The sequence below is a fragment of the Macaca nemestrina genome, chromosome 1 (genome assembly GCF_043159975.1).
Source record: "Macaca nemestrina isolate mMacNem1 chromosome 1, mMacNem.hap1, whole genome shotgun sequence".
Taxonomy (NCBI): domain Eukaryota; kingdom Metazoa; phylum Chordata; class Mammalia; order Primates; family Cercopithecidae; genus Macaca; species Macaca nemestrina.
Window position 1 is genome coordinate 5,728,951 of NC_092125.1, and position 20,898 is coordinate 5,749,848.

At 51.2% G+C, this 20,898-nt stretch overlaps 1 protein-coding gene across 17 annotated transcripts in view; it reads right to left on the bottom strand.

Moving 5' to 3' along the window:
• Nucleotides 1-44: 44 nt before the first annotated feature.
• LOC105474671 (SHH signaling and ciliogenesis regulator SDCCAG8) overlaps nucleotides 45-20,898 on the bottom strand; it is a 253,094-nt gene continuing 232,240 nt past the window's right edge. For 7 of the 17 annotated variants that reach the window (XM_071069480.1, XM_071069534.1, XM_071069491.1 and 4 more), the window contains 2 exons: nucleotides 14,486-14,688; nucleotides 45-3,927 (listed from right to left, as the gene is read on the bottom strand). In XM_071069480.1, the coding sequence (XP_070925581.1) occupies nucleotides 3,905-3,927; nucleotides 14,486-14,688 (226 nt within the window). In that variant the 3' untranslated portion in view covers nucleotides 45-3,904. Of the gene's footprint in view, nucleotides 3,928-13,524; nucleotides 13,666-14,485; nucleotides 14,689-20,898 lie in introns of those variants that run through there. The other 10 variants (XM_071069477.1, XM_071069513.1, XM_071069525.1 and 7 more) reach the window with 7 other exon arrangements.

Consider the following 20,898-nt stretch of genomic DNA (forward strand, 5'->3'; position numbering starts at 1 on the left):
ACAAAAAAAGAGAACACCTCCAGCTTTTCTTTTTCTGTATATACTCATGTCCCCAGATTCCAACATTTCTCACTGAAAGGGGGCATGTATGCAAACCTCATCTTTCTCCTTCATTAATGATGATCTTCAGATTAAACCCTTTGGTGCTAGGAGCTGACAATTTCCAAAGCAGCCTATGAAGTCCTAGGGGCTGGGGCCATTCTTGCGGCAAGCAGAAGGCCACCCACTCCGTGGAGTGATCATGGAAATGGATTTTAGTTAAACTCTCTGACAGCTCCCAAATGGAAGACGACAGCGTGATGCAGTATTATGATTGCGTTGTATGAAAGAGCAAGTGACTTTCTAAGTAGGATGAATCATATTCATATGCAGATGTCTTAGCCTCTTGACGCTGGAAGTGTGGATTTATAGCTATGAAACCACTGCTGGCAGTGGGTGGGCCACTGGGACTGACGGGGGTTAAAGGGCATTTTACTAAGGCAGCTAAGACATATTCAGACATCAATGTTATCCTTATTTTTCATATTTCTACCTGAGTGAAGTTCATCCTTAGTATTGAGTAGGAAGTTACAGTAAATGGTAGTTCATTCTTACTTACACACAGTTAATTTTTTTTTCACTTGGAATTATGTTGAATGTTTCATTTTGACAAAAAAGTAGACTAGAAGGTATGTTCTTTAAGTTGTCTTGCATCCATTATATAAGAAAGAAACAGGTGAGAGGAGGAGCAGAAAGCTGAGACTGGCTGATGTTCAGAGCACTCACTCCTCTGGAGGGAAAGCATGGCGCTGTACACTAAGCACATAGCTTTGTGTTGTTTTGGTTTTTTCCCCCAGATCTTAAAGTGATTCCCGTGACCTTGGCCAAGGACACTTGCTAAAGTGTAATGACTGGCACTGACATTGCCCCAGTCGGGCCACTCCTCACACTGGCTCTCAGTCCCCAGCCACGCCTGGGGCTCAGTCACTTCCATTCCAGCCTCTGAGACTCCACTGGGGTCACACAAGGTGTCTTCTTGGCTTTGATTTTGAGAATCCCCTATTTTCACTTCCAGATCTGTCAGCTGCCATGGAGGAATAATAGAAAACCAGAAATGTGTGTACAGGGAGATTTCTAAAACTTCCCTTGTGTCGCCCATAGTTGTAGTTTTGGGTTCTGGCAGGTGGAACACCCTGAAACCTGGAATCATTCTGTGAGAATACAGTTCATACTTTGCAGACTCCAGCCCATACTAACTGTCATGAAGCTTGACTTCTTGTCGTAATGCAGCCATCTTGGAGGAAATTGGCCATTTCTGCTTGGATTGTTGGCAGGGTCACGCTCAGCTTTGCTTTCTACACTAATTACATAGCATTATTCAAGTATTGTTTTCCATTTCCCATCCCTGATTTCCAGCTTCTTCAAGCTGACTGTTCTTGCAGGGGCCACTTGCTTCTCCTAGAGGACAAAAGTAAGGGCCTTCCTTACTAACTGCAGGGTCTCTATATTACACCTCAACGTACACACTTTGCTGCTACTGTTTGTACTGTCCACAGTAGAATTTCCTCATCTTGCTCCTGGTAGTGCATTACAGGCAAGCATGAAATGTAAAGTATTTATTTAAATAAAAAGAAAACCTCTAAATTGGTAATTGAATTACCTCCCTGTAGCTTTATAGTTTGTGACATTTCTTGACCTTGCTAGTTCTTTCATTAGATCTGTGCAAGATCTAGTCATCTGGTTAAGGATTTTAAGCAGATGCAACTATAAACCCAAGAAACTGTATTACTCTTACTGTTGGTCATACTAAAACTGTCTATTTCCTTAAGTATATGGCCCACGAGGATGTGAAATAACTAGGAGAAACTGTTTTTGTACACTGTACATCCTTAGTATTTTTACACGTATATGATAGGGATGAACATGATTTTCCTTCGTGCAGACAGCTTAAATAAAGCACTATGTCAATCTGCTACTTCTCTGTTTATTGTTGTTGGATGTGGTTCTATAATCCCCCCAAATTAAATCTTCTTTAATGAAAACAGATTTTTAATAGCCCCAGCTGGTATTAACCCACCTTGTATAAAATGTGACAGGAAAATATACAAATTCCTTGTAGCTCCCACACACATAGGGGATCATTTTTACTTCAGTGGAATGGTAGTAGTGCGGTTACGCAAACTTTGATGAAGGGCTGCTTCAGAGGGGAGACGCTGACTCTCAGCACTGGATTTAGGACGGATGTTCTGTGAAGCCAGGGATGGAGGAGGTCTCAGACCTTGGAGACATTCAGACCCTCATCATCTCTACAACACATGGTTTGGACCCAGAATCTGAAGGAATGTAGCTTGTCATTAATGTCTTCCTGATAATGTACTGCTCTGCATACTTCCTTTCTTAGAGTGTATTTCTAACACGTCATGGCAAATTAACAAACTTCGACACGGGTGATGTAGATGGGTAGGACGGCTGGACTGCAGTCTGACTTCACGTTGAATCATTCTGGATGGGGCCTTTTTCTGATTTTACCTCATAAAGCTACTATTGTAGAAACTTGGCTTTGCTCCTGTGATGAAGCCAGACAGAGGAATGGCTTTTGGGACCAGAGTGAGTCAAGCGCGTATGTGTACGTCACACAGCCAAATTTGAGAGCATTCTCACATGTGCTCTTCTCTCAAAACCACTGGGGTTGACAGATCCAGGAGGCTAAAATAAAGTGACCTCTATAATTCTTTAAAGGTGCTATTTTTAGAATATTGTATAATTTATTCACAGTATATCTAAAACAGAATTAAGGACAATTAAAATATCTTATGTGACAGCCTTTATGTCTAGCACATTTGATGAAAAACTTCTGAATCTGAATAGAAGTTCTACTGTTTCAGGCTTGAGCCTTTTACACGCTCAAGAGATTCGAATGGTCTGTGTGTGTAGATCATGCCACCGCCTCCAAAGCCTAGTCCACACCACTTCTGAGAGGCAAGGCTGAGCGTGTGGTGACATCCGCTCTGTGTTGAGATGGGGATGAGGATGACGGCTCGCTGGCCAAGCAGGGTAGCCGAAGGTCAGGGACCTGTCCCAACTGCAGCCTTGCCTTTAGTGTTTGTCATTCCCAGATACAACACAGTATGTCCAGTGTCCATTTTTATTACTTTAAAGCATTTGAGGGCTTAACTATGTATAGTAGAAATACTATTTTAGACAAATAATTATCTGTGTACAGATATTTGATATACTCTAAGTAAATTTTCTAATTTCACTAAGTACGTTTTTAGGCTCCTCTCAAATACTGCATATTGAAGAAAAAAAATCTGACACCACCGAGCCAAAGATGCTTTTTTGTCTGTTTTCGTTGTTTAACAGAATGGAAAGAGTAATGCATAGTGCTTCCTGGTGTCTCCTGATTGATTGTACACAAATTAGGACAATAAATAAAATGGAGTCTGATGGGACATTGATTAAAGGTGAAGGATGATATATAGATCATGAAAAGAAAAATGAATGGCAGGAAAAAAAGTTTGGTCCTTAATATACTTTGGCCTAGTTAAAATATGTGCCTTTTTGGTGTGTTCTGTTCATCACTACAAGATAAAAAGGAAACATTACAACTCAAGTCTTTAAAAAGTTCATTTATTGAAAATCATATGTATAACCTAGCATACGAATGAGCAGATTGAAACACGTAACTTCAAGCCATTTCTGAAAACATACACCAGGAGCTCTGCTCATCTGGAGTCAGACTCCAGCTCCAGCCCGGCTGCGTGCAGGGATGGCGCACGTGCTGAGGAGGACCAGCCCCTACAGGCTGAGGCGGTGTCACCCGGGGAAGGTCGTGGTGCGTTGTGGCATATTCAGTCTAAATCAGATGAATGTAAATATCTCTTTGTAAATCATTTATTTCACTCTGTTCCATCCAGGTCAGCAATCAGATTGTGGCATGCTGGGTAACTGGAAAAAATAATAAAAAGTAAGTTTCAATAGCTCATGTTCTTCAATGTGATTTGTCTTCTCATTTGCTGGTTTAGTCACCTTTTATGATGAAAACTGTTGGAGAAAAAAAACCTGTTGCTAAAAATGTGGAAATTATATGAAAAGTTTGTGCCTCATCTTGTCCACATCAAAGCCCTTGTCACATACGAAATAAGGTTAACTGGTTTAATGGGTTAAATTTGAAAACAACCTAGACTACAGACACTCGTGCCTCTTAAATAAGGACAGGCTGGTGTTAGGACATGGCCAGAGAGCCATCTCTCCTCTCCAGGAAAGGACACATTGATTTGTGCCAGAATCTGTTTACTGAAAATTTTTCAGACCTTACAGCAGGTAATTCTAGAAGAAAAACAGGGTGTAGGCCAAGTGCCCCTAAGAAATTCCTCCTGAAACAAGCTGAAACATCTCCAGATTTATAGCTGCAAATGATTTATTGTCACATATAAAAAGTATTTTCACATGGAAACCTCGAACCTCCCATGTGTTGGAAGAGGGGACTGGGTGTACTGAGGTCTCTTAGTTTTACACAGATACAAATGTTCCGAAGCTGCTTCATGCGAATTGGGTTGGGGGAGAATCGCAAGTTCAGAAAGTATTGAATACTGTTCCTGGCCTCTGCTGCCATGGCTGCCCAAATTAGTTTAAACTACATCAGGAACTAGAGTCAGAAGCCACTGGAAATGGTTCTGTTCCACACAACATGGCTGGAGTTTCTGCTCTGCACTGTGTGGGAAGGTGACTGGGCCACAGTCCTCGCCCTCTAGAGTGTAAAGTCCAGGGAAAGCCAAGACGGTGTTTTCCAAATCCCGGTTTCCGCATCAGTTACACTGGCACGCACTGCAGGGCCAGGCGCCCAATCTGGTCCCTCCGTAGTTAGGAACCATCTGCCAAAAAGAGAAGTGGGCCTGCTCCTCCCCAGTGAGGATTTTCCAAGCTAGACTCCAAGGGAGGACTCTGTCAACCTACTTTAAGCCGTCATTATGTGGGGATTTCCAAGACAGGACAATGAGTGAAACCGAATCTGCATTCAAGAGAAATATATGAACATCAGCCCGTTGCCTTTTACAAGAAATGAGAAAAAGTAATGTTTCCATTTCAAGTAGATTTCCCAGTGTGTGAGAGGCCCTGAGGACAGCTTTTTCTTGAACAGGTCTGTGAGTAGTGGGGGGGTCTCAGCAGGGTAGTTAGAGTAGCTGGGGGGCCTGGCCTCGGGCTGAATGCAGGTGGGGCTCTGGCAGGAGGCCTCACTTCTCCTGGTAAACCTGCCATCCGATGCGCACAGCCCTCGCAGCCTGTGGAGCCAGGTGAACTAGTTCCTGGGCCCACAGGGTGCCTTGTTCTCCAGGCCCTTTCTGAGTGGCCCATGGGGAGTCCACCCCGTGCGCTATGCCCTAGAGCCCTGCCATTGCAGAGGGGACTCCCTTCTATCCTCAGTGCGATACTCACAGCAGAGACTGCCACCAATGCAATCTGATCGTCAGACACATGGTTTGCACCAAGCTGACCTGCCTTCCAGGCCAGCGGATCGAACTGACCCAGCACAGTCCTGCTAAATGACTGGTTTGAATGGCCCTCCACCCCTGCTCCATGGACTGGCCACGTAGGGCAGGTGGCCTGGTGGCCTCGCTCTTGACACAGTGGCTTCCTAACCTTAGAAATGCTAGGATGACTCTGAATACAAAAAGGGTAAGCATAAATCCCAACAGGTAACACTTCAAAAGAAAAACAGCCCAACTCTCAGCTTAGCACAATGGCTTACACCTGTAATCCCAGCACTTTGGGAGGCTGAGGCAATAGGATCGCTTGAGTCCAGGAGTTGGAGACCAGCCTGGGCAACAGAGCAAGACCTCATCTCTACAGAAAATTTGTACAAATTAGCCACGTGTGGTGGTGCACACCTGTAGTCCCAGGGACTCAAAAGGCTGATGCAGGAGGATTGCTGTAGCCCAGAACTCAAGGCTGCAGTGAGCTATGATCATGCCACCGCACTGCAGCCTGGGTGACAAAGCGTGACCGTGTCTCTTAAAAAAAAAAAAGAAAAAAAATTGAATTTTGGGTAGAAAACACACCCCCCCACACACAATACAGAACAGGCGTGAAAACCTGAAATAAAAGTAAAACGTGTTGCGGAATTTTCTGATAAGCTCCAGGAAACAGGCAATTCTCATGGTGAGTCTACATAATGCCTATGGGCTCCCAGGCCACCTAGCAATTTGTCAGTATCGGAGCTGTTCGCTGCTGGCACTCAGGTGACCTCCTCATTCCGTGGGCCTGCACGGGAGTGACACAGATGTGTGGGCCTCACCAGGAACTAACAGAAGTCAGCCTGATTCCTTCCTGCGGCAGACCGGCCGTGACCGTCTGCATGGGCTTTGAATTTCATGCGGCTCAGGTGAGAAGCTCTCTACCCATCCCCACTTTCACACTGTCAAACTCACCGTCCCTGCGCAAGCCCCCGTGCCTGCAGCCGTGCCTGGCCCATGGAGAGCGTTCAGTCAGCACTGGGGGGCTGGATAATCTATCCTAGGAGCTCACCGTTTTGTCGCCTCCGTTTGCTGACTCTTCGGTACCACACACTCCTCTGACCCTGCAGCATGTCCCGAGACAGAAGTCGTAGTTACTGCCCACATCTGGCTTATCTGCCGTTAGGGATATCCATGATGCTTATTTCCAGAAGGTCCTGTCATCAGCACCGCAGTGGCCGTGGTCTCGCTGTCCAGGAAAGCAGCGCGTGCGTATGCCAGCGGGACCTGAGCCCTCAGCCAGTGTCTCCCATCCTTCTGCCCCTTCCATTTGTCATCATGGCCCTGCTGTGGCCCTCCTGTGGCTGCCCCGCAGCACACTGGCCACGGCTCCCCTGCCGTGCTGTCCACAGGTGGCGGAAATGCACCCCCAGCTGCGGGCACACAGCTGCTAACCCATTTTCTTTGTTCTCGTTTTAGTCTTCTCTCCACAAACCCTGCCTCGTTCATTTCTGAAGTTTGTTAAGTTCTGAGTGTAAGAAATGAGTTGCTCTGGGTGACCTGAACTGTTCCCCGGGCAACCACGCTGTGGGGTCCAGCCAGCCTTTTCTGCTGCTTTGTTCCCAAGCCAGCCAGAGAGGCCAGAAGTGGCAGCCCGGGGAGATGGTGGCACCCCTCGCCCCTACTCACGGGAGACCTGCCCGGGCTTCCCACTTCATTCTCTCTGTGGGTGGCTCTAGCCAGCCCTTCTGAAGGTAACATCCCCTCCCCCCCTCTATCTGCTCTGTCACTGGCGTGCTGCCTCTGTTTGGCCAAGTCAAAACATGGTCCTGGTTCCTTGTGTGTCTGGCAATAAAGCATCCATTTGTAACTGGAGAGGGCAGACCCCTCCCCCATCTCCATCTGGGGCATTTCAAAGCTGGCCCTGAGTTGACAGAGCTCCAGGGCAGCCCCTGCCTCGCTTGGTGGCTCGCCTCCCGCCTCCGCCTCGTGTTCTGGGCGCCAGAGCTAGGGCTCGGCAGCTGTTCCAGCCAGGCCCGGCTCCGCCCGCACCCGCTCGGGTACCTGCCCCCATCCACACATCCTGTGGCCTGAGAAGAAGTTCATTTCCCTGCCCAGCCACTTCCCAATTCCATTCACTTCATTTCTCTGAGCCTTATTTTTCTATGTACAAAATGGTTATTTATGTCAAATGGCCCTTTCAAGCCCACAATGATCTCAGCACTAATCCTGCTGGTTTCATAACCATTCGTGCTGGGCTCTGGGTGATATCAGGCACTTCCTTTTAAAGGGAAGCTGGTTCTTTTTTCTTTTTCTCTGCCAGAAATCAAGTGACATGGAAGCTAACACATGTCTCTGAGGCGACGCAGAGCTGAGATTCGAACCCAGGCAGTTTGACCTCAAAGTCCAGACTCCCATGCAGGACTCTCCCGCTTGCTCTAGCAGATGAGGGGGAGCCAGTTTGATGTCTACGGAATTAACCTGCCAAATTGGGCAGGAAACCTGGATGAAATAAGCCACGTGAGCTCTGGCTTGCCACCAGTGCAGTGAGGAGGTGCCCTCAGCATGCTGGGCAGAACGTTGTGGAAGCACAGCCTTCGAGCAGGACCGCCCACCTGTTAGAAGGGAGTATTCCTCTACAGAGCTGAGGGGCGGTCGGCCACCTTCAGGCCCCCGCGGCCCTGCTGTCCCCAGCACAGTGACTGAGGTTCTCGCTGAGGGCCTCATCCCCTCCAGGTCAGGCCTGTCCAGGAACCTTGCTCTGTCAGCTGCAGAGCAGGGCAGGAGCTCATGGTTAAAGCCATCCCAGGGCAGCGGCCACTCTTCCCTCCTGGCTGCCCAGCTGGGCCTCTGACAACAGCAGCCACACGGCAGTCAGAGTTCAAAGCCCTCCTTCCACTGCAGGCCTTGGCTTTGCTGCTTCTGGGCTCCGAGAAAGGAACGGGGCCGTAGAAACCAGAGAAATGGTAAGGCAGCCACAGAGAAGGCCGCCTTGCAGACACGAAGTGGGACTTCCATAAGACAGCATCTCTAGCTGGACTTGAGGGGGAGAGGGAGGCCCCAGCACACAGGAGGCTGGGGTGGAGGTCCTGGCTCTGAGGTGCCGCTCGCCTCCCCAGGGTGCACCCAAGCCCAGGGGTTCCTTCCTAACCATGGGGTCTGAGTTTGTCATCTTCCAGCTTTCTCAAGTCCCCTGAGTCATCAGAACTTCCTCTCCACACAGGCAGGTCTGTGTTTTATATGAACCATGTTTCCATGGTAAATAGATTTTAAGAATTCCCAAAGGACAGACAGTGTCACCAACAGCAGAGAGTGGAGCCTCTGGCTGCCTCATGTTTGAAAGTGTTAAAAATAAAGACAACACTGACATTTGGGGTTGTAATGTGACGGAATTACAGTCTTTTAAAGGCAAGAACCACTGATCTACACTACATGTAATATTCAGTGTTTTGTTCACTTGTCTAATTGGATTAAAATATTTAGCTCCCTTTAAAATCTTGATTGTGAATTTATATTGCAAAATGTAATGTCTGACTCAGGAAGCAATAAGTAGAGCAAATGTATCTGAAGGAATATAAAATTCAATGCACTTTTCTCCCATGATTCTCATTCTGAAAGTACTCTCTCTTGGACAAAGTGAACTGCTAACGGAAGAGCAAGTCTGGCTAAAATGAAGCCCTGCGCGCTTTTCAGTATTAGACACAGGGTGCTCAGTCAAAAAAACACGAAGTTTGACTCTCTGCTGCTGGAGGTGTTTGGGGAAGTTTCGCCGAAGGTCGCGAGATGCTCATGTTAGACACGCAGCACCCGGGGCCTCGTGTCATTCTTTAAACACACTCAGGCAGCAGGGAGTTAATGACATTTTAGCTGCATATGTTCAAGTTTATTTAAAAAAATATGCAAGTCACTTTGGTTGACAGTGTCTTGTACACAGTTTTGAAAGAATCAGGGCAAACTTTAACAGAGTCAGTTTTTATTTGAAAAATATTTTCTGGGAATGTATCAGTGTTTATTTTTGAGACTGACAATTCGGGTGAAAATCAGGATAAAAACAAAAAAACAACAATTTGGTTGAAATCAAATTGTTTGTTTTCATCTATTTAGAATTCTTTCCAAAAAATCTTGGTTCAGGAGGAGGCTTTTTAATTTATTTTATTCAGTGTATTTGCTGTTCTATTCAAGCACCATCTGTCTTACAGGTAGCTAACTCTGTGGTAGCTCCTAAGTCAGCTGGGCGAGGCCCCCAGGGCTCCTGGAAGGACCACAGTAAATTAAGTGACACCTCCAAGGCCTAACATGGGCAGCCTGCAGCAGCTCTGCCTTGCAGGCAGGCCTCCCCAGCAGGGAGTGTTGGTCCCCTAGAGCTGTCACTTTTCTAGAGCCTCCCTTCTCCCTTTGCTTGCAGTCGCAATGGGCCTTTCCTCCTTCATCATCTTCTGTGTCTCTGCGTCCCCTGCTTGTTTTCGGCTCTCTTCTATGAGTCCTTTGGTATAATGAGATAATGTCGATGATCTTGAATATAATCACATATGGCTGCTGGATCCATGCACAAGTTTAAATCAAATTAGAAAGTAAATTCACTGCCAAGAATGCTTAAAAGTCATAGGGCCAACTGATTAACCACTGACAAGTCAGTTTCCGACTCTGTTTTCTAAACTGTAAGTGATTCATATGAGGGGACTAAAAGGGAATCACTCCCCAGACTGAACACTGCAGACAGAACCAAACAGCCTACTTAGGATACGACGGCCATCAGAAAATGCAAGTCAGCTGAGACCGTATTCATTACCAAATAAGCACGCAGACACAGAAAATCAGCTTGATGGTTGAGACCATCCTCTAAGTGGACAGATAATTTCTGTTTTCCCCTCTCCCAGATGCCATTCTCCCCAAGACTCCTATTTCCTCACCAGCCGGCTCCAACCTTCCTAGCCAGATGTTAGAGCCCCCGGCGCTAGGTTGCAGACCCCTGACCCTGCTCCAAGCTGTCAGGCCCTGCCCAAACTCCCCCAGGACCCACTGACCTCACCCCGAATCCCCTCCCTCCCGGCCCCCACCAAGGTTTCAGCCTCCCCCAGCCAGGGCCGCCTCTCAACAAGAGGTGAGAGTGTGACTACCCAGTTTCAAACAAAACACAGGCCAGAGTGTGTCCCTGGAGGCCCTGACCCTCTCGCAATAGAGTGCGGGGAACTGCGTCTAGGCAAAGCTGGCCAAATGCTTCAATGTCTGTTCTCCACAAGGAGAAGAGCGAGCCATTTCATGACATTTAAAAGCCATTTTCTTGAAGTTGTTTCCCCCGGGTGAGGCAGGAGATCAATGATGCCATTATTTGTAGTCACCCAAAACTAAGAACAAGCCAAGAGGCCGGGCACAGTGGCTCACGCCTGTAATGCCAGCACTTTGGGAGGCAAAGGGGGGCAGATCACCTGAGGTCAGGAGTTCGAGACCAGCCTGGCCAACATGGAGAAACCCAGTATTTACTAAAAACACAAAATTAGCCTGGTGTGGTGGTGGGCGCCTGTAATCCCAGCTACTTGAGAGGATGAGGCAGGAGAATCGCTTGAACCCAGGAGGCGGAGGTTGCAGTGAGCCAAGACCATGCCATTGCACTCCAGCCTGGGTTACAAGAACAAAACTCATCTCAAAAGAAACACAGCCGGGCGCAGTGGCTCACACCTGTAATCCCAGCCCTTTAAAAGGAGGCTGAGGTGGGCGGATCATCTGAGGTCAGGAGTTCGAGACCAGTCTGGCCAACACGGTGACACTCTGTTTCTACTAAAAATACCAAAAAATTAGCTGGGCATGGTGGTGGGTGCCTGTAAACCCAACTACTTGGGAGCCTGAGGCAGGAGAATCACTTGAACCTGGGAGGCAGAGGTTGTAGTGAGCAGAGATAGCACCACTGTACTCCAGTCCAGTCTAGGTGACGGAGCGAGACTCCGTCTCAAAAAACAAAACAAAACAAAGCACAAGCCAAGCCATGAGCCGAGAGCTGTAGCCAGTGGCCTAAGCCCTGCCCACCGCAGACGGCCCCGGGGAGGGGAGCAGGAAGGGTGGCAGGTCTCGTGGCCAAAAGCATCCATGTGGCAGATACCACTACCAGGGGCTCCCTCTGCCAGCCATGTCGTTTTGAGTGTTTCAGAATTCAAGCAGAAACAAGTTAGAATAATGAAGCCTGCTAACAGGCTAGACACTTGCTGTCAGAGGCCACAGGCCAGCCTGAGCCCCACCACCAGGGGCAGCAGGGCTCAGGACCCAGGACAGGGAGTGAAGGAAAGGGATGGACTTTGCTTTGGAACCGCTGCCCGACCCATTCTCTTCTGGGTATTAAGTGGACAGAGATGTTTAGAGTTAGACATGCAAAATTAAGTTAAGCTTAACTTATCCAGGCTGAGAAAATGGAAGCCTTTAGTTAAACCATCTCTAACCCGGACATGAGGACAGCTCTACCCTCAGCTGCCCAGGATCTGGACCTGCAGGCCACTCCAGGAACACAGACAGGCTGGCTGAGCACTCCAGAGTCCGCAGGCGGCACCTCCTCCAAAATACCTGCTTGAACCTACAGCAGCCTCGCTTACATCACGGCTCAGCAGAAGCCTCACTCACAAGCTGGTTCCGTGACAAAAAGGCATTGCAGGGGCTGAAGCCCACTGACAGCCCCTACCTAGAGGTGAAGGCCAGGCTCAGCCAGAAAAAGCGGGCTCTGGGTTTAGATATTCCGCAGAGCGCTTCCAAACCTGGATCCCTGCCTCCTCTCTGACCACTAGTATTTGCAACTGAAAGCCAACATTCCCTCTACCAAATTTCTTTTGTCATGTTCATATTAAAATAACTCCAAGTGTAATATTTGAATCTGAAAGGCTGCTTTAGAGATGAGCCAGATGGGCCAGTATCAGATAGCACAGGATGGGCAAATCATTGCTGTTGCTTCAGGCAAAAGAAGAAAGACCTGCTAGTTTTTCTGAGGATTTTTTGAGGTTCGGGGTTTTTTTAATGCATTTTGTGAAAATTTTGCAACTCACTTGGCATAACCAGATTTTTAAAGCCCTGGAAGAGGCTTCTAAGCATCGGTGATCCATGTTAAGATCGAAGTGTGCTGTAAAGCAGGCAGATGGGGAGTTAAAAGGCAAAGCCCACATTCTCCTGACCTAGTCCAGAGCCCACAGGAAGCTGCCCGTGTGCTTCAGCTTCCATGGAAGACTCCCCACAACCTGAGGTCTGACCGAGCTCTTGGCTTTAGAGGCCAAAGATTCACGCATGCCAGGAGTCACGGTCCCTCCCATGTGGCAAGAGCCTAGTCACCTGCCAGGAGACCTAGTGGCCCCAGTGGCCCTGACCTTTGGCTAGCCAGGCCTAAAGCAGATGCCGCTGGGGCCCTCCCTGGGGACCTGCCCACAGGGCTGGGTTCTGAGCTGGGTCTGGTGGAGGATGAGGGGGTCATCCTGAAAGCAGAGGACAGGGGAGTGGCGCTGGTCCTACGGCTGCTGCTCTGCAGGCCCCTGCCTTCCCTGAACCTCTCCCAGGACCCTCTGAAGATGAGGGAGAAAGGAAACACCCTCACATGTCCAGCCTGTGTGCCCCAGGGCCTGTGGGGCATCCCGCCTGCACTCAGCACACCCATAGCCGGTGAAGCCAGGCGTGCACCATGCCCACTGTGCAGAGGAGAAACTGAGGCTGGAAAAAGGCTTAAGTTACTTGTCCGAAGCGGGGGTGGGGGCTTCAGCACAGTGACACAGACTGGAATAATTCTCTGTTCTTTCCAGCTCCAAACACTTCGAAGGTTTTCAAAATGTAGTGTCCTCCAGAATCACCCCACCAGCTTGGCGAAATTCGGGTTCCAGGACCCTGCCGTGGAGCGCGCCGGGTGAGGCCTCGCCTCCTAGCTTAGCAGTGGCAGTGCGGCTGTGGCTAGGACTTTGAGCGGCCTGCTCCCCCCACGGTCCCGGTGAGCAGTCCCGGGACTGCATGGGGACACAGAGGCTTTTCCACCTCCAGGCCTTAGCTCCCTGGCGCCTGGCTGTGCTCATTTACTGCCTGTGAACACATGTTTTGCAGAGGGATTTTGGGCTGAGTGGGAAAAGTCAGTACTTACAGGTTCCCTGAGCACAGGGTCATTTTGTAAGGAGAATGAGACTCCTCTTCGTTTCCATTTCCAGATGCATTTTCCTATTCATCACTCCAAGCGTGTATTGCTGAAGTCCCCAGGGCACTCACAGAGCACCTGGGTGCAATCCTAATGAAAGGCGGAGGCCTTGGTCAGCCCAGGACCGCCTCACTATCCTAACAAACTGCTTGATGGGGCAAAATGCACAGCCTCTCTAACAGGCAGAGAAGCGATTTAGAAAACAAGAGGTTTCATACCGCGTTCAAAACTCACCGGACACTTTCCTTCCTCCCTTTTCCCTGCTGGTGGCCCTGGATCTCACCTGAATGGGGAAAGCCTGGGCTGTGGAGTCAGGCTCAGGTTCCATTTGTGGTGTCCCTACCTACCAGCTGTAATGCTTGTCTGGGCCTTGGTTTCCCTATCTAAAACATGGAGACAATAATGTCAGCACCGCCGGGTTGTTCAAGGGTAAAGGGAATTAATGCATGCTGTGTGACACTGCCGGGTGCTCTGCAAGCACTCCAGATAGTAGCCCAGTAATCAGCTAATTTAGGACAAGATGCCTGCATTCCATTCAAGACGACTTTGCTAATTGAGAACACCTCTTTCCTCAACCAATTCAAACCATACACGACCTTCAGAGGCAGCTCAAGGCCACCCTCCTCCAAATAGCCTGTTCCGCCGGCCACGGCCGTCCTCCCGCTTCTCCCTGCTCTCGCACCCTCCGCGGCCTGCACAGCGCAGCTTGGCACTAGGTGTGGTTCGTTCATTCGCGGGCCTGGGTCTGTTCACCTGACAGACTTTAACCCCCTCACCAGGACGGGCGCATGGCTCCGCTTCTCTGGGTCCTGCACTGCCCAGCACAGTCGTCAGGACCTCCCTCCCAGCTTACTGCTAACCGATGTGATCCGTGGGAAAGCCGGCCTGTTGAGCTGCATAAAACACCCACCTGTAGACTCCCGCGTGTTCTTAGGTGGGCTGAGCCCGCCCAAGGACTCCCACCTGCGCCGCGTTCTGCACAGTACCTGGGTCCGCAGCCGGTCCACCTCTTCCGACAGGCTCTGCCTTTCCAGGAGAAGCTGGTTCTGCTTGTTGAGGAGCTGCACCAGCTGCTGGGCTGTGGCCTGGCTGTGCTTATCCAGCTGCCTTAGCCTGAAGAAAAATCCACCGCAGAATTAAAGAGGGATAACGTCAGCCTTTCAACAGGCCCAGGGGCTGTGTGTATCTGAGGGAAGCCCCTGCTAGGGAACCATAAGCAGGACGCCCAAGGTGACCCTGAGGTGCCAGGCTCTGGCTAGCAGTGGGCCCTTGGTAAGCACTGTGTGAAGGTAACATTCTAGCAAATGTGCGTGGGAACTGGGAGCCATCTCAGTACACTATCAACTAGAAAACACGCAGATAAGTGGGGTAACTAGAAGAAAAAAGGAAACTTTGAACTAACAAGTACAGGTCAAAGATGAGGGCCCAACTGCCGCCATCGTTCAGCTGGAGAGGTCTCTGGCAGGCTGAGCGGACGGCCGCCCCGGCTGGGGACGTGGGTGAGGGCCGTGGAAACACTGAAGTAAGGGTTTTCCATTATTAATCACTCAGTCAATCACGAGCTCCGGCATCGCTGACCAGATGTCTTTAAAGATCCTAAATTTGTCATTCTGCTGATGGGCGCTCCTCTCCAGACTTGCTAATTCACTCAGACCATTATCCTCATCTGTCCACAGTCGGCTTCCTACAGCCAGCAGCACACTCGCTCACGGAACTGCTGGCTTTGGATTAAACTGGGAATTGAACGACGACCCAGAGTGTTCTGGAAAGCAGCGAGATGTGTGGCCTGCCTCACGTCCTCACCCGTCAAAAGCACCAGCAGCCACGTTAACTCGGAGTCGCACAAGGAAAAGGCCATTAAAGCTCAAGGTGCATTTCAAACTCCAGGCCCATGAGCCAAAGACCTCGGGGGCCGTTCTGCGGACACCGGCCTCTGGCTGCCCTCAGTTCGGCTTCTCCTGGGGCTCCGAGCACAACCAAACACTGACACGGCCACATGTTTGGGCCTTGGGATAGGTTCCTTCACAGAAAAGGCCGCACATGCGGGCACAGGAACCACTGCCCTCTGGGAAACCCGGCGATGGTGGCACCTTCCTCCCGCGCGGCGCTGCTCGGCCCACGCCCTCCCATTTCCCCACGGCTACTCCGGCCCTGCCCCACCGCCCTTCTCAGCCTCCGCTGGGCTGGGCTGGAGGCTTTGGTCAAGGGGCCCGAGCCCCCAGCCCTGGCCCTTCCCCAGAACGCACCGGGACTCCCCGTTTTCAGCCATGCCCAGCGTTACCCGGTCTGTGGGGCGCCCTACCTGTGCCGGGGAGGCGGGGGCGGCGGTCTAGGCCCCAGCCCGGGCAGAGCCGGCACTGCGCATGCTCCCAGGAAGCCCCGCCCCCCAGGCTGGGCGCCTCCGAGTGGCCTCGCCCACAATCCGCACCACCGCCGCCCCTCCCTACCCCGCCAAGGGCCTCCTGCTGCCCGCAGGTTCTGGGGAAAGTGTAAGGACCCAGGGACGCCCTGGCGCCTCTTTCAAGCCTGGGCAACAGCCTAGCCCTGCCCTGCCTCCAGGATCAGGCTGGCCTCAACAGAACAGCAAAGATCTTCCATCCAAGTAGGAGTGTTTCCCTGTGTGTGTGACATACATACATGGTGATGCTCCAACACCCTACCCCATCCCATCCCATCCCATCCCATCCCATCCCATCCCATCCCATACCACCTCATCCTACCCCATCCTTCCCTCTGATCTTGGAGGAAAAGTAGGTTTCCTTCTGGCGATACCTAAGGCCATAGCTGCTTTGGGAAGCCTCATCCGCCCCTACCCGTCCCCATCACGCTGGGGCTGAGGCAGCCTTTCCTGGGAGCTACTCTCAAAGCCACCGCCCTGGAGCAGATCACAGAAGCTCTCCTGCATGGCCCCGGGAGCCCGGGCTGTCCTTAGCAGCGAGTGGCCGGGAGAGAGGAGGACGACCCGGGTCAGCGGGCTGGGGAACCTGCCTAGGCCGACCCTCTGACACAGGCAGGCGGCCACGATTCATCTGAGCACCTGCCCTGCTGTAGGGCCCAGGAGTGGGTCCCGTTGAAGAGACAGAGATGGTAACAGCTCTTTTCCTTGAGAAGCAGACAATCCGATGCTTCGTATTTAAATCAACAGGTGAAATACATCACTAGCCCTTGAGCTCTAGAACCCTAAGGTGGCTTTTCCCCTCCGATGAAGGCCTACCTGTGGAGAGAGCCACTGGCTAAGAGCAACTGAGGTGGTAGCCCCGTGGCTTCCTGCTTGCTTGAAAATAATGGAACAGAAACGTGACAAATGACACCACGACATGACTGCATAGCAAGAAGGTGCCGCGAGCAGCCGCTGTCCATGTGGTCCCTTGCCCTGTGCTAGGATCAAACAGGATGATGGTCCTTTGGACCAATGGGTTCGGTATGTGGTTTTGAACTCCTAAAAAGGGATGGCAGCCCATCCAGGGCAATGGGCAGGGCCAGAGCCGCTCTCACAGCATAAACGCCGGGCATGGCAGGCCACCCTGGCTCCACCTTCAGCGATGGGGGTTCTAGGCCGGTTCCGGCCTAGACCTTCCTCCTATGGAGCCCTCAGAACCTGGAGGAGGCTTAGTCCAGAGTGCTTTGCAACCTGGGGCCCTGGGAAAGCTATAGAGATTACTGGGGTGGGGAGGAGGAAGGAGACACCACCCAGACCCGCTGAATCAAGTGCCTGGGTGTGAGCCCCGCAGGACAGCAGGGGACCAGCTGACCAGGTTTCCACAGAAGCACCCCTGCTGTGAGGAGTGAGATCCCTGAGGAGGGACAGCCCTCCCTTCACAGCTAAGAGCTGAGGATGGATTCCCATTGACTCCATTTTTAAAGCAACTTGAAGACTCCCTATATTACAAAAACTGGGAAAAGAGTTTTTTTTTTTGGAGACAGAGGTGTGCTCTTGTTGCCCAGTCTGTAGTACAATGGCATGATCTCGGCTCACTGCAACCTCCTCCTGGGTTCAAGCAATTCCCCTGTCTCAGTGTCCCCAGTAGCTGAGACTACAGAAATCCACCACCACGCTCAGCTAATTTTGTATTTTTAGTAGAGATGGGGTTTCTTCATGTTGGTCAGGCTGGTCTTGAACTCCCTCGCCTCGGCCTCCCAAAGTGCTGGGATTACAGGTGTGAGCCACCACACCCGGCTCGAGACTTTTTTTTTTTTTTTTTTTTTTATGGAGTCTCACTCTGTCGCTCAGGCTGGGGTACAATGGCTCAATCTTGGCTCACTGCAACCTATGCAGCCCTGGTTCAAGCGATTCTCCTGCCTTAGTCTCCCAAGTAGCTGGGATTATAGGCTCCTGCCACCGTGCCCAGCTAATTTTTGTATTTTTAGTAGAGACAGGGTTTCACCATCTTGGCCAGGCTGGTCTTGAACTCCTGACCTCGTGCTCCACCCACCTCAGCCTCCCTGAGTGCTGGGATTAAAGGTGTGAGCCACCGCACCCGGGGGAGATTTTTTTAAAGTTGTTTATTTTTGGAAGAGCCTCCAACCCTGCACAAACCAGCCTACCCCTCTGTTAATGGATGTCTCATTGCCGTCATTCAGAAGAGATTGCTTGGGGTGTCCTAGACACTTAGGCTCTCTTTTCTTTTCCATGGTGGTTACTGCTCTCTCATATTCGTGGTCCTGAGTTCACCTCTTCATCCACCCACAGTTTCAAATAGCACCTCTGATGACTGCTAACACCTACTGAGCCCCTGGGCTCACTGCGCCACAATGACCTATGTAAATTTAATTGATTAATCAATAAACTACCTATTACATTCAATAATTATCTTAATTAAAAGTTCACTACAGTCCTGGGAGGTACATGCTAGTATCACCCCCATTTGACAGATGAGAAAACAAGCTGAGATGTTGATTAACTTGCACAAAGTCACACAAGTAATCGGTAGAGCTTGGAGTCAAATCCAGCCAGTGCCCAGGTGTCCTTAACCATTGTTAATGGTGGTTAACTCACTTAATTCACTAAATGAACCAACCCTTGGTAAACACCTTGTTTTGTTTTGTTTTGAGATGGAGTCTGGCTCTGTCACCCAGGCTGGAGTGCAGTGGCATAATTCTGACTCACTGCAACCTCTGCCTCCTGGGTTCAAGCAATTCTCCTGCCTCAGTCTCCCAAGTAGCTGGGACAACAGGTGCATGCCAACACCCGTCTAATTTTTATATTTTTAGTAGGGACGGGGGTTTCACTATGTTGGCCAGGCTGGTCTCGAACTCCTGACCTCATGATCCGCCCACTTCTGCCTCCCAAAGTGCTGGGATGGTAGGCATGAGCCACCGCACCCAGCCAACACCTCTTAAGGGTCAAGTACTAATTTAGGTCCTGGGAGTCCATCAAGAATGACAAATGCTCCCGGCTCTCGGACGGTTCCTGGCCAATGGAGGAGACTCACTTGTAAAAAAACATGCTCAACTCAAACAGGACACTGAGGCATGAAGAGAAATGGCCAATATTGCAGATGAGAAGCCTGGGCGGGCTTGCGCCTGCTTAGACGTGGCTCATCATCATCATATGCTGAGCACTTACTATGTCCGGCACTGGACTTACTGTTTGGCACTCACAATTCCATGAGGCAGGAACTAATTATTATGCCACTTTAAGGATGAGGAAACAGAGGCACAGGCAACATGAATTATTCATTCAAAGTCACTCAGCGGACAAGCTGGGATGGGAAAGGATGAGTGGGTGCTGTTCTGGCCAGGGCCAGGGGCGGGGCCTTCCCATGTGGGGCCGGCAGTGCAAAGGCCACTGCCTATCTGGAAACTGCAAGCTGTGCAGTGTGGCTGGACCAGAGGCTGCAGGCTGCTCAGAGGGAGGTGATGCTGGACTCTGTAGCCAAAAAAACAAGTATGGACTTCGTCCTGCAGGCAATGGCAGTGCCATTTACCAGACAGAGGATGGCAGGAGGGACCGGCCTGGAGTAGAAAAGAAGTTCTGGGGTCAGGGCGAGTCCGAGGTACCTGTGGAACACGCTCCCACCAGGCAGTTATGCAGCTTGGGGCTTAAGAAGGGCCGAGCTGGAGCTCTAGCGGAGTGGGCCAAACCTGCTGGGAGGTGAGGCCATGAACGCGGGGGCAAGATGTGCCTGGGAAGGGTTGGCACAGATTGTCAGTGTGGGGAGCTTGTTAAAAATGCAGATATCCGGCCCGCAAGACCCTCTGGCTGAGAAGCTCTTCTACAGTGAGAGGGCAGGGCTCGCCCCAGGATAGGGGTTTAGGAACCGCGGTATTCAAGGGCTGGCAGCGGACAGGAATCTGGCAAGACACTGAGAGTGGGATCCTGGAGGGAGGAAAACTGGGAGATGGAGGTCCAGGGAGAAGAGGGGTCAGGGCGGAGTGGCCGGTTTGTGGGAAATGCCACCTGGTGGCGAAGCGCCCTGCACAGGCTCCTGGCTGGGGCAGAAGCCAGATTTCAGGGGCTGGAAGAGAGAGGCTCTTCTGGTGAGGGGCTGGGCTGGCGGGGAGGTCGCAAGATGGGGTGCGGAGGGTGGGAGCCGCTGGGGAGGAGGCCCTGGAGGAGAGAGGGGCAATCCTCACGGCAGAGGACAGCGGACTTCCCGAGGGAGGAGGGTGCCTTAGGCAGAAGATTGAGACCCTCCCCCCGAGGCAAGAGTGGAGGCAGGAGCAGGGGCGGGTCGAGGAGGGCGCTCCTGCTCAGCAGCCTCCAGGATCCCCCACGTAGCCGGCACCACTGTTTGCTGAGAAAGGGGACGAGGCAGCGGGGTGGCGGCGGGGAAGCTGCTGCGGGGACCAGGGCGCCGGTGGGAGGCAGGGACAGCCGCCCAGCCCAGGGGGCGCGCTCCGAGGAAGACCCGGGCACCCGCCGCCTCCTCCCCCGGCTCCGCAGCCGCCGCCCCGTGCCCTCCACCTGCGACCTTCACCCCCATCACCATCGCCACGGGCCTGGAAACCCCTTTCAGCGTTCCAGTCTCAGAGCAACTGTCGCTTTGAGGGTGCAATTTCTTGTTCTGTGTTTCTTGGTTTTAGCCTTTTCTTCTAGGAGGCATTAAGTCATGAACAGGGCGAGGGGCTTTTGCCATCATGGGGTCTGCGGAGTGTGTTTAGGCACCAGCCCCCGCTGGCAGAAGCGCCCCGCGGCCTGCGAACCACACACCCTCCATGCGGCAGGAAACACAGAATTGCCAGATTTCAGAGCTCAACCCCTAATTCAGACCCTTCTTTCCCCCCGCCTTTATCTCATCTTTACAACAGGCAGGGATTGCATCCAGGGCCCCCAGGATGTGGCTGGTATCTTCACTGTGCTGTCATGGAGCCCTGGGAGCT